At 35.3% G+C, this 14,199-nt stretch overlaps 1 protein-coding gene across 11 annotated transcripts in view; it reads left to right on the top strand.

Annotated features, from left to right (window-relative positions):
- Ptk2 (protein tyrosine kinase 2) overlaps nucleotides 1-14,199 on the top strand; it is a gene marked incomplete at its 5' end in the record, with an annotated part of 284,866 nt that overhangs the window by 131,162 nt on the left and 139,505 nt on the right. For all 11 annotated transcript variants that reach the window (XM_013521316.1, XM_013521321.1, XM_013521320.1 and 8 more), the window contains 2 exon segments: nucleotides 6,847-6,926; nucleotides 7,154-7,216. In XM_013521316.1, the coding sequence (XP_013376770.1) occupies nucleotides 6,847-6,926; nucleotides 7,154-7,216 (143 nt within the window).

Genomic DNA, 14,199 nt, shown 5'->3' with positions numbered 1-14,199 from the left:
GTTCCCGGTACCGGAGAAAAAAAAAAAAAAAAAAAATTTCTTTTTTCTTGACCAATTTTCCATTCTTGACTCTGGTAATCAGAATGATTGATCTGAAAATAACAATACGCAGTATAAGAACCATTGTTGAACTCCTGCCATCTTGTGTGATGAAGCTCTGCGTCATTTTCAGTGTTTTTTTTTTTTTATTGTTATAGTCTTTGATTGATCAATCTTCATTCTTATGTCTGGTGGACTGCGTAACTTCGTTGAGGATAGTATGTAATGTAGCAACCATTGTTAATTGCTATCATTTTGTTTTGAGGTCACATAACATTTTTGTTCTTTTTGTGTTTTGATTTTGTCTTCATTGTTGTTTTGTTAGTTTTTTTAATTTTTAAAAACAAAAATGCTGAGGGTCTATAAATTAGATGTACAGAACTGTACCAAAAAAAAAAAAAAGACAGATCATAAGACAGACCAGGGGTTCATAAGTCTGAGCAGGGGCCCTTTGTCATACATCTAAATAGTCATTAAACAGGCAGATTATTAAACAATGAATATCTGTATGCTGAATAGATAGAAGAGAGTTATGAACACCAAAACATAACCAAACCCAATGATACTCTACAGGGAGACAGAATCTTACTAAGGAGAGCTCCATAGTAATGACCAGTTCTCTATTCTAAATGGTCTTGAACTCATACTGCAAAAACAACACAAACATGGCAAAACAAGGCAACAAAACGCCCCCTCAGACTTCTAACTTCTTCAAAGCTGAACTCATAGACATTGAAGTAGAGGAAGCTATAGGAAAAAAGTTCACAAACCAAATGGTCAGATGTTTGAAGAGATAAAAGAAACACATACACAAATCACAAGATGTTTGAAAAGCTCATAGAAGATTAATTAAACAGATAAAGGATTTTACCAATATAATGTTTGATGAGTTTAAAGAAGAAACAAATAATAAACTGAGTTAAGCAAGGTAGTAATACAAGACTGTTATCATTTCAGAAAGACTTAGAAAGCATAACAGGAAAAAGCAGAGATAGACAATAAAAATTCAGTGGATGGCATTGGTGGCAGACTTGACCAGTATAAGGACAGTGTTAGTAATAGAAGACAAAATGGATGTGGTCGATCATATACTCACCGATACTCTAAAAACGCAAGGCACCACACCATGCAAGCTGAATCCAACACCTGTTAGATGACTTTAAAAAGGAAAAAATCCTCCACTGTAGGGATAAAGGAAAAAAAGTAGAAGGTAACTCCAAGGATATAAAGAATTAATTCGCTGAAATCACAGCAGAATTTTTCCAAATCTAGGAAGGAATTCAGTGTTCAAGTACAAGTGGCTTATAGCACCCCAAATAACCACAACTAGAAGAGAACCTCTCCACAGTGTGTCATAATCAACATTCGAGAAGTTCAACAAAAAGAGAGAATACTGTAAGGTATTAGAGAAAAATAGCAAGTAACCTGTAAAGCCAAGTCCATCAGAATCACTAGATTTCTCAGCATAAACCTTAAAGGCCAGGAGAGGTTGGAATGAAGATTTTTTGAGCCCTAAAGGAAAATAACTGTCAACCCAGACTTTTAAAGCAAAATCAGCTTACAAAATTGGCAGAGAAGTAGACTTCCATTACAGAGAAATCCTAAAGAAATTCTTGACCTCTAAATGAGCATTACAGAAAATACTGAGGGGAAGCATAGATAAAAGCAGGGTAGCCTCCAACACCAAAAAGCCTAAAGGAAAGTATACACCTAACTCGAAGCACAGTTAAGCAGAAAGAGTGGAAAAGAATAGTCAGCAGTGGAAAAATAATGGATGACAGGATTCAGTAAATACCTTACAATGATAACTCAGTATCAGTGATCTTAGCCCTCTAGTCAGAAGACACGGGGTGACAGATTGGATCAAACCAACAAAAAGGATCCATATATCACCTACAGGAGATACACCTCATCCAAAAGAGGTACCTAGACTAAAAGTGAAAGGATGTAAAAGGATATTGCATTCAGCTGGAGCCTAAAAATAGGAGAAGCTATCAGAAGCAAAACATTCCAAAACCTATGGGACACAATGAAAGCGGTTCCAAGAGTGAAGTTCACAGATGTAAATACACACATAAAAAGAATAGAACATTCCCAGATAAACAACCTAATGATACATTTTTTGTCCTAGAAAGATAAGAACAATCCATATTTGAAACTAATAGGAAAAAAATTATATAAAGATCTGAGCAGAAATTAGTGTATTGAGATAAACAATACAAAGGACCAATGCATCAAAGAGTTGTGTTCTTTGAAAGGATGGGAAGGATATCTGGGAATTAGTGGAGAGAGAAAAGAGACAGGAAGGAAAAGTAAAAAGGATCAAGAAGTGATGTGTATATGTACCAATTCCCCCAGGATTATTGTATTTTCTATGTATTACAAACATATACTTTAAAAAAAGAAAATTTTCTAAAACAAACTTTTGGAGTTCAGAGTTATGGGCCAGTCCTAGAAACAGGTATTGTTTGGAAGTGAGCAGGTTGGGCCAACCCAGCCTGCTGAATCAGTAACTTTCTGCACAACTCTGTTTTCCACTCCAGGATTTAAGCAACTTCTGTTTAGTCTGGAGCTCTTAAATTACTCTTGTGTGTAAAAACTTCCACGGTACTTGTACACATGTAAGAATATATTTTACAATTTGTTCTATGGAAGTTTAATTTACATACAATGAAAATAATTTATGCCATTCCATAACTTGGCATATGTGTAGTTGGCCACAAATATATGTAAATACATATGTGTGTGTGTGTAATTACTACCAAATTGTGATACAGTACAATATAAAATAGGGAAAATGACATTGACAGAATAATACTGTTGACTAGACTACAAAATTTTTTTCGATTTCAGCACTTCTGGCAGGCATTCAAATAGATAATGGTTCTGTGGACTTTCTTCACTGGACAGACATGTAACCACCATATTCTGCATACAGAGTTATCCCATCCACACAGATTCCCTGTTGGTTTATAGTAATACCTGGCACTTCTGTAACCCCAGAAAAGACTGGTCTGTTCTCTACTCATTTTACTGACTTCTGTTGAATAGGCATGTGTTCATTGAAAGTAAACATGAAGCTTGTCTTCATTGTCATGTCCACAGCACAGGAAGGCATGGAATTTGGGTGCTTTGTTCTCTCTGGTAATTTATAGAGGATTGACTTAGTATGCCCTGGAATTCAAAAATCTTAGATGAGATTTATTAGATGTTTTAAAAAATCTAATAAATACAGATTTTGAATTTCCCTTTAGAGATTATGTGTGTAAATGCATATATATGATCAAGTCTTCCTTTTAAAAATGTTTATACAGTTACATGTTTTTACTTGTTACAGTTACTTGTCCATTATAAACAAAGAGGTAGTGAGAATACTTGTGGTGCAGGTGTTCTAACTTTGGTCCTTTCCTTTTATTATTTATTCTTAATGTAACATCAGAAGTAATCTTTTTTAAATGAAAATTTACCCACCATTACTTTTTTGGGGGGCCTAGGTACTGGGAATTGAACTCATGACCTCAGGCTTGCCAGGTAGGCACTATGCAGCTGAGCTATATCCCCCTGCCCCCACCGCCCCATTACTTTATGTAAGTTCGATGTACGTTTTTTTCACTGGGGTATCCTGGCACATGATAGGCATTCAGTGTTTGTCAGATAATGAATGTGTATTTAGTACCATGTTAAATGATACTGAATTGTGAGAAAGTGCATGCCTAAGATAGCCTGACCCTTAATTTGAGTAGTTTTGTAGATTCAATATGGAAGATGAAACGTTAGGAAGTCAGTTTTAATTGTTGGAGTCCGCACCAAGTGTCTGAGGCCCACTGAGGAGCTCTTGTGCTCTCTGCAAATTCCTGTTTCTTTGGGCTTACATTTTGTTTCAGTAGGAAAAAGTTTACTGTAACAAAAACTGAGTTTTAAATATTGGGCCTTTTGTTTTAGAAAGAACTAACGGAAGTATAAATAAAATGATTCTAGAAATAAAGGTTTTACTTGACTCACTAGATTGAATAATTGTTACATATAATCTTAAGTGCCTATTTTGTGTCAGGCATAGAAACCATTGTTGCTTAGAAGTTTCATCTGTAAGAATTAGCTTTTATCAGATACGTAAAGCCCAGTGTGATGACTGTTTATTTGCCTGCTCATCATTGAGTAAGTATTTATTGACCACCTAGGTGTAGATGCTAATGCAGAGGTAGTTGTTTTTGGTTTTTGTAGTACTGGGGATTAAACTCAGGGTCTTCTCACTGAGCTGCATCCCTTTTTGAAAATTTTAGGGCAAGCTTTTGCTAAGTTATCCAAGCTGGTCTCAAATATGCAATTCTCCTTACTCACCCTCACAGAGTGCCTACATTACAGGCATGCACCACTACACTGGCATTACAGGCATGTACCCAGTTTAAGAGGAAGTAGCATTTAGACCAGAAATATACTACATGTGGTTCATTGTTGGAAAGAGGACATTTTTCCTGCCATAAGAGAAAGGAATGGTAAAGGCATGGTGCCAGGTGTGATGATACACACCTGTTATCCCAGGAGTCTGGGAGGCTGAGGCAGGAAGATCGCAAGTTCAATCTCAGACAATGTAGTGAGACCCTGTCTCAAACTTTAAAATAAAAAAGTCCTGGGAGTGAAGCCCTGTGTGGTAAAGGCCGTAAATTCAATCCCACGTAAATTCATTCCACCACATAGTAAAGAAGAGCAAGAAAGATAGGAATTGATAGATGGGTGCATGTGCAGTTCCAAGTTCCTGGTAGACTGAAGAGAGAATTCCCATCTGTCTTTTCTCTGTGAGAAAGATGTGGACAGTAACTGGGTGAAGTATGAGATTGCTGTATGGAAGAGCCTTTTAGGCAAACATTGTTGAATTTCCACACAGTTTCAGTTGGTCAGCTGAGGTTTGTCACCAAGAACTTAAGATGAAGTTTATTCTGTATTTCCCCAGCAGCTCAACAACTATGACAAAAAAGTGGTTGGGTTCAATATAAGTTGCTTTTACTGAAACCAACTAAAAAAGAGAATGGGAGATAGGATTTGGGGGTCTTTGCAAGGGCCAGTTATAGTGATGCAATACATACTTCTGAAGAATGGTGTGAAGTAAAAGGTTAATTAATGGCCTGGAAATCCTTGGACAAATGAACTAGTAGGGTAGGTGTTAAAGTTGAAGAGCAAAGTGTTTAAAATTTTCTCTAGGACTGCTGTCAGTATACTTTTTCTTTAAAGAGCCATAGAGTAACTATTTTAGACTTTGAGGACCAAGGGACAAAATTGAAGTTATTATAAAAGTAGCTATACAGCAAGAAAGAAAACAAGTTTCCACAAATTTTTGTATTTATAAAATTCATAATGTAGTTGACTGTTGTTTTTGGTAATACAGATGTACTATGAAGTTTGCAGATAACATTTTACTTGCAGTTCAGAATGAGTGCTTCTTGTCCTCAGAGTCCATTGCAGATGTTGATCTCTTAATGGTAGTCTCTAAGGAGAATGTACCTATTTCCACTTTGAAAATGTCTTCATGCTGACAGGTGCTCACAGATACTCATATCAATCCATCAATACTTTTAACTGAACATGTTCAAAGCTTGCAGTCATTTCTGAATATCTTCTTTATATTAGGCTTTAAACTGTTGTTGATCTGTAGATAAATCAAATACAGTGGATGGTGAAGTGGAAACACCTCAGTTGTCAATTTGAGTGGATTTTGAAGTATGTAAATTTTCTTTACTCTTTCACTGAGGTCCTCAAAACGCTGTGGTAACTGTATTTAGAAATAAGAAAATCCATCCTCTGCAGATTTTCTTGAAAAGGAAGCTCTACCATTAGCATTCACTTTCCACTGCCTGGGGGAGGTACAAGGCAAGTTAGCATTACTATGATGCAGTTGTGTGAGTTGATTCTGCAGTCCCTTGTAATCGGTTATAGATTTTACAAGCTTCTTAGTAGGATATTATTTCTTTTTCTTTTTTTTTTTTTTTTTGTATCAGGAATCGAACTGAGGACATGGTGCTTGCCAGGCAGGCACTGTGCCACTGAGCTATATCCCCAGCCTCTAGGATATTGTTTTTTAAATTATTTTTTATATTACTAATTTATTAAGGATAAATGATTCAACTCTCATATATAAGGCAGCATGACTATAATAAAAAGAGAGGTTTCTTATTCACTTAATGTTACATAAACACAGCAAGTCTAGACTTGATCTTATGGTCTGAACACAAGTATTTTACCCTTTCCATGCTGTTTGTGTTTACAGTGCATAGAAGTCCTGTAACCAAACTAGTACAGCACACAACTGGACTGTAACATAACATAGTATGCAGAAGCATTGGATTTTATGATTTTCTTTATGTAAATACAGATTTAAAAACTTCCTTAGTTTTTGGGTGCTTGCCAAGATGTAGCAACCAGCACAGAAGAAAACCCATCCATATAACAGAGTCCACAAAAAAAATACGTACATATGTCAGCAGTTTGCTGTACTAATGAAGTCTCAGACCTACTGGGACCTAATGGCCACCACTTTGAGCACTTATAATTGTAAAGGCCAAAGGTAATTTGTATTATTCCCACAATATCTCACTAAATTTAGTATTAAATATTTATACAAGTTTTTCTTTTCCTGATGTATACATTTTTTGGCAGACTCTAGTGTCTAAGAATCTTATATTCCTAGTTTTATTTCTGGAATCTAGCAGAGCTATTAAGAAAATGTAAACAATATGTAAAGTATATTAAACATTTATTTAATACATTAAAAGTATATTCCTTTAAAATAGCAGTTTCCTATTCCTTTTATTACAGGTGAAGAGTGACTACATGTTAGAGATTGCTGATCAAGTGGACCAGGAAATTGCTCTGAAGTTGGGTTGTCTTGAGATAAGGTGGGTAGGAACAGTACATAGGCATCTTTATTCATTAATGGTTTTCATTATTTTTCAAAAATTTCCAGGTACTTTCTTTTTCCTTGTAAGATTATTAGTAAAATCTTGAATGAAGTGTGAGAAAATTCTGAATCATTATTCAGTAACCCTTTCCTCAATTTTTATCATTTAACAACAAAAAATATTCCTTAAATATAAACATAAACTTTTATCTTCCTTCATTTTAGACGATCATACTGGGAGATGCGGGGCAATGCACTAGAAAAGAAGTCCAACTATGAAGTATTAGAGTAAGTATTATACCTTCAGATACTCAGAACTAAGTCATTCTTTTGGTTTTGGTTTTGGTTTTGTCCTTTTGAGATAGGGTTTCATTATGCAGTTCAGGCTGGCCTTGAACTCACTTTGTAGCCTAGGCCTGGTCTTGAACTGGCCTTGAACTCCCATTGATTACAGGGAGTACACTGCCATGCCTGGCCTAGAACTAAGTCATTCTTTAATTTATCTTGATTTACAGTGAAATATTAACTCTGAAACACTATCGTTTCTTAAACTTTTGTGTCAGGGGAATGAAAAGTTTGAAGAAAAAATTTAGTTTTATAATCTGGTTAAATTTGTTGATAAATATCTTAAGGCTAACAATATGTATGATTTTTTGACAAATATAACAAACATTTTGTATAGCTTTATTGTAGTACAATGATGCTTCATTTCTAATTTACATTTAACTCTAGAATTACCTATAAATTCCTTATAAATTGTTACTCATGAGTATAGGTTTATTAAGGATTTTTTACACAAATACTGGTGTGGGTGTTAATTTTTGCTTAGATATCAGACAATTTAGAATACTTGAAATGTTTCAGACAGTGAAATTAATTTGTGTGATAGACTGTTACATTAAAGTGTTTTAAATATATGTAAACCAAGCTGGAATTTACATCTTAGGAGCCTAGGCATTCTGAAGGTCATATTTTTAAAAATCATTTCAGGAAATGATAATTGATATCTGTTATATCCTAGTAAAGTTAAGTTTTATTTTCACTTGGAGTAGATTAACACTTTGCTAATACTTTTTCTGGCTATTATCATGCTAAAATTCGTGTAGTATTTGAGAGATGGTGGTGGAATAAAGTTAAATGTTTATCCATAGCTACTCGGCTATAATAAAGATTTCAGATGGCTTTAGATTCTATTTGGACTTGCTAGATTGGTCCAGCTACTCACAATTGAAAGTGTAATGCCCCCCATTTTCAAACAGGGGATGATAGTTTTGCAGGGGAGATAGGCGTTTAAAAATAAAAGTAGAAATAAATATCTTTGGAAAGCTGTTGCAAAGCAAGTAGAATCATTTGAAGTAATGCCTAGAAGTAGGTACCACCACCATTAAGATTCTCTGATATTGCCCAGTGCCCAAATTGTGTTTCTAACACCATTATCTAATAAGAGAAATTAGAGCTCCTTGGAAAAATGCGTGATTCTAAGAAACATAGGATGAACCTGGAGCATCTTATAGTGCCTGAAAGAAAAAAACAAAACAAAACAAAAGTCACAGTATGACAGGAGTGTGTCAGATGGACTCATGAACTGACTCAAAGGGGTCCCAGAAATGAAAGAAGGAATGATTAGAGATATAGATGAAATACAGCATTAGATTATGAACCAAAGTTTAAAATAATATGAGTCCATATTAAGATAAATGAATGAATAAGTAATGTTAAGTGACATCTCTACAGAAGAATTCCAAATAATTTATGCAATTCCCCACCTCCTCAGAATAGGTGGTAGGGTGTAAAACCTCCCCCTGAGATATGGTCTGTATACCTAGTGGTTTGTTTCTAAAGATTATACTGTAGTGTTGAAGATACCATTGTGGTGGGATAACCTGGCAGACTGCCTCAGCCAGTGATGAAGTTTTGCATCAGTAATGACAAGTGATGTTTATAGTGTACAGCTATGATATGATGTGTTAACAGTCAGACCTCACCATTATCCAATAATGAGAAAAATACCAGGCAAATCCTAGTTGAGGAATATTTTACAAAATGCCTAGCCCTCACTCCTCAAAACTGTCAGAGTCATCAAGAAACAAGGAAAGTCTGAGAAACTGAAACAGCCAAGGGAGCCAAAAGATACTTGGTGATTAACTGCAAGGCAGTGTCCTACATGGGGTCATAGAACAGGAAACATAAATGAGGGCAAGTGATGAGATCTGAATAGCACAGAATTAACTAGTAATATATCAAATGTGACAAATATACATAATGATGCAGGATATTAACAGTGGAAGCACTTGGGTATGGAGCATTTGAGGTACTTTCTTTGCAACAGTTTTTAAACTATTTCAAAATAAAAAGGTTATCTCAATTAAAAATGTGGGGTAGGACAATTGAAAAGACAAAAAGCTAGTAAGTAGTTAAGAGATGATATTCTGAATAAGTCTAGTAGATAAGATGGTAAATAGTATTCAGTGATTTAAGATTATTAAACATGTTCTAAAACTTGCAGATTCATTTCTATTTTTACTTTTCTAAATGTATGATTTTTTTTTTTTTTTAATTACCTTTTCATGGCATTCTGGTCAGAGTGCATGGTCTGAGAAGCACCTCTTTGTCGAACGTGACTTGGTGGACAAGGACCCCCTCCGTCCCACACTCTATATTTTTTATGGAAAAGTTTTAAAAATACAAAAGAGTAGAGAAAAATGTACAGTGAATGTCCACAAGTCTACCACCCTGATTCTACAGTTATTAGCATATTACTATATTTGCTTTATATGCTCAGTTTTTATAAATGTTTTGTGGGGTTTTAAAAATTCATATTCTTATGAAGCTTAGCTGTCCATACTGGTTATTTTGTCACCCAACATACCAATTAAGGAGAGTTTTGTTGGGCCTGGGGATTTAGCTCAGCGGCAAAGCGCCTGCCTGGCAAGCGGAAGGTCGTGAGTTCGGTTCCCGGTACCGGAGAAAAACCAAAAACAAACAAACAAACAAAAAAAAAGAGTTTTGTTGAACTATCCATCCACTGGATATTTCCACTCATGGCTTTGCCAATCCACCCCTATAGATGCATTAATTTTTGCTATTTTGAGCCTTTTTAACTTAATCCTAATCAGTGTTTACATCTTCTTAGTAAACTGAATAATGTTTTATTTTTTGCCTTAAAGTATGTTTTGCCTTATTTAGATTAGCATTGGCCTGACGTGTATTTTCCATTTTTCACTTTCAATTTTTCTAAGTCCTTAGACTTTTTATATGTATCTCATAAATATCATAGAGCTGGATTCCTTAAATCCAGTTTGCCAAGCCTTTTTTATTACAAATAGGTTTAATATATTTCTCTCTGTTAGGATGAATGATGTATTTGTACTTGGTTATGTTATCTTCATTTCTGGTATTTTAGAAATAAATTTCTGTGTGTGTGTATGCACATGTATACGTTGAGTTCATGTCTTGGTTTTCTTATTCCAAATTTCTTTCTGTAATGAATTGGAAGTTTATACACTGTCTCTAGACTTTTGTTAGTTACTCTTACATTTAAGTTTCTATCATAACATAGCCAAATTAGATTTTTAAATTCTCTAACTTCTTAAACAGTATAAGGACTGTGGAACACCTGCACTCTTTTCTATCTTTCATGTACCTTTTCTTAAACCTAAATATAAGACATTGTTATCACTCAATACAGATACTGTTTTTTGGCTCTCCTTATATGTTTTTTTATTTCTTAAACATCCTTTTCTTTTACCTCAGACTACCTTCTGGTACACTTTTACTTCAAATATATTGTCCAGATTGTTGTATTTTCTCCACGTTGTAAAGATAACATTCTATTATGACTGTGGAAAAGTCTGTCAACATTTCTTGTTGCTTTCTTTAAGATCATATTTATAGTCTTGTCTAGTTTTCCTCTTCTGTTGGTCATAGATTTCTTTTTATAAATCCTATCGGAACAAGATATGCTTCTTAAACTGGGCGTGGTGGCACATGCCTGTAATCCCAGCACTCGGGACCTGAGGCAGGAAGATTGTTGGGAGTTTGAGGCAAACCTGGGCTCCAAAGTGAGTTCAAGGCCAGCCTGAACTGCATAGTGAGATTCGGTCTCAAAAAGACAAAAAAAAAGATATGTTTCTTACTTCTGTGAATCGTATTTTCATTTGGAAAAGTATCATGGTCTCTTTAATTAGTGACTAATTAAAGTCTCTGACTAGATATATTTTTGACCTTTGTGTGTATTAACATTTCGCATATTTTCTCTCTCCCTTTCAGTGGCAGTATGCATGTTTTGTTTTGCTTACTTTTGTTGTGTATACACACACACACACACACACACACACACACGTACATGACTCAGTACATGTTTACATTCCATGTGGGGAGTTGATACGTGTACATAATACATCTTAATTCCTTTTTCCTTTCCCTTCCCTTCCCTTCCTCCCCTCTCTGCTCATTTCTCAATTCCCTTTCTTTTTTAAATACATATTTATAATACATAATGTTTACATTCCTTGTGTGGAGTTGGTAAATGGATATTAATACATCTGAACTCCTTTTTTCATCCTCTGTCCCTTCTCTCTTCCCCTTTCCCTCCACCTCTTGACCCCCTTCCTGACAGAGCTGTTTCAGTCTTTCTGCTATACTGTAATGTTGTCAATAAATTCAGGGCCAAAAAAAAATATTTATCTCCCTACTTGTTATCTTTTATTTTAGTCTTTATTTTTACTTCGTGTTTCTCATGTAAGAGAAACTATGTGATATTTAAGCTTGATTTATTTCTCTTGATCTTACAGCCTCAAGGTATATTTGTTTTTCTATGCATTTGTCTTCTGATTTCTAATTCTCTTTTAATTAATATCTTTATGTCATATCTCCTCCACTCAGGTTTTCATTTTACCACCTAATACTCTTTGCTGCTGAAAGTTCCCTTTCTCATGATGTAACCTGCTGCTTCATAGTAAACTCTTGTATGCTAATCTTTGTATGTCATTTATTTCTTCACATTTTTCATGCATAGCTGTTTTATTTTTTCTATTTGACAATAATTGTGTGTATGAGCGAAGTCTGAATCTGCTGTTAATCTGACCCTGAATTAAGCTCCATGAGGCCTTAGGTTGAGTGAGTTGGGCTCCTGGGGACTTCATTTCTGCTGCAGTGGTTGCTTCTGATGAGAGCCAGCAAGTACAGTGGTACCAAACCTGAGCCTCCCAGAGTCTCAGCTCAGTGTCTTAAGTGCCCAGGGTCATTGTCACCATCTTGAGGTGTCTCCAACCAGAGTCTCAGCACAGGTACTCTCAGTCCTCTTGTACATGTTTGCACTGACTATACCCTCCTGCTTGTTCATTATTGTATCAAATATTCCTGGTTGTAGCTCAGTATTTCTTTCTAACACTAGTTTTTCTTAAATTACATTATTTGAAAATTGTTAGTAAAATTCTGGTTTTGTCATCCTATTATTTTGTTTCCTACTTATTCTTAAAAAGTAACTTTACTCCATAAACACTTCTAGATGAATAGTTTTACATTCTTGATAATTGAAGGATAACTGAAGACATGCTACCTGGTTCTGTCCTCTCCATAGCTGATACAGAATCCAAGCCAGTGGTCTGGGAGTTTTGTAGGCCAACAGAACGCTCAGTGATGCTCGTACCTCCCAAACTGGCCTACAGAAGATGCAAGGACTCAGCCTCCCTTGTGCCCAATGGCAGGCTGGGAATTAGATTTTCCTGCTGATTTTTGCTAGTAATTTAATACCTTGGAGCCATTTAAAAATGCGGATTTTTTTCTGTATAAAAAAATTATACATGAAAATAGAATATTACTTATTCCTTCGCAATTTCAGGTTTCTTTTTCCTTGCCCATAGGAAGAAAAGTCATGAAGTAGTACATATAATTGTTCAAGTTCAAGGAGAAGTTTTGAATATAAGCTTGATGATTTATAGCTGAATGCAGAATATACCTTCAGCTTTACCACATTTTAAAACAACTACTTTGAATTATGCTTAAAATAATAAGGCCCAACTACAGGTAGTGGGAAAAGTACCATGTGTATTTTTTTTAATAAACCAAAGAATTTACTAGTGTTTCATTCCTTGTTCTTCTAAGCCTGGTAGAACCAAGGTACATTGCTCTTCTGTAGGCCAAGGGGAAGTAACATAGCAGTGAGGTCCCTCGCCCCCAGCCCTGGGACTTCTCACTGCTAGGAAACAAACAAGATGTAAAACAGATGAGATTTTTATAAGCAGCCACCAGAGAAGGTCACATGTTTTAAGAAAATAATTTTTATCAACCTTTAAAATTAATTTGCTGATAAAGGCAAAGTAAACTAATGTAGTATTGAACTTGTGATTATTTTGCCCACTTTAGCAGCACATATCCTAAAATTGTGATTCTTAATATGGTATTATAGTAGAAAAAAATCTTGCCAATAACTCTTTCCAAATCAGAAAACTATAGTGTGAAGTTATTTCTTTTTTCCTTTTTTTTGAGACAGGGTCTTGCTATGCAGTTCAGGCTGGTCTTGAGCTCAGTTTGTAGCCCAAGCTGGTCTTGAACTTGGAACAATCCTCCTGCCTCAGCCTCCCGAGTGCTGGGATTACAGGTGTGTTCCACCACACCCGGCAGTGTGGAATTATTTTAAAAGAATGGCTTAACTTTGCAGTGCTGCTCATTTCCTTGTTTGCTTTATTTAGTAATTTGTTTCTAATCATCTTTGCATGTAGTGTATTTTGCTATAGTTGTTTATATAATTGTCTCCTCTAGCAGAATACAAGCTGCATCAATATAGGGATCTACCAGTAACCCCTGCTCTTAACAGAGTTCTATTCTATGAGATCTTTTTTTTTTTTGGGGGGGGGTACCGAGAATCAAACTCAGGACCTCATACTTGCTAGGCAGGTGCTGTGCCACAGAGCTAAACCCCCAGCCCCCTCCCTATGAGATTGTTCTTGAATGAGTAAATTCATGATTGAAAATTAGACTAGATAAGTGATGGGGTATAGTTTAGAGGTAGAGTACTTGCCAGGGATGCAGGAAATTCTGGATTCAGTCCCAAGCACTGCAAAAAATAAAATAAAATAAAATTAGCTGAGGTTAATTATATTTGTGATTTGTTTTCATTTCAGCTTTTTTTTTTTTTTTTAAACTTTCTTTTTAGTAGTAACCAATGCTTCCATTAGCTGCGTGTAATAATGTAGGAAAGAAGAGGTCACTGTTAGATGCGGCAAGAGTTAACAGTTTTTTTTTTAATCATCAAGTAAAGACAGGCTGCT

The sequence above is a fragment of the Chinchilla lanigera genome, unplaced genomic scaffold, assembly GCF_000276665.1.
Source record: "Chinchilla lanigera isolate Chin_1 unplaced genomic scaffold, ChiLan1.0 scaffold00060, whole genome shotgun sequence".
NCBI classification, from domain to species: Eukaryota; Metazoa; Chordata; class Mammalia; order Rodentia; family Chinchillidae; genus Chinchilla; species Chinchilla lanigera.
Note: the sequence above shows the minus strand (reverse complement) of the source record. Positions and strands in the feature narration are given on the sequence as shown.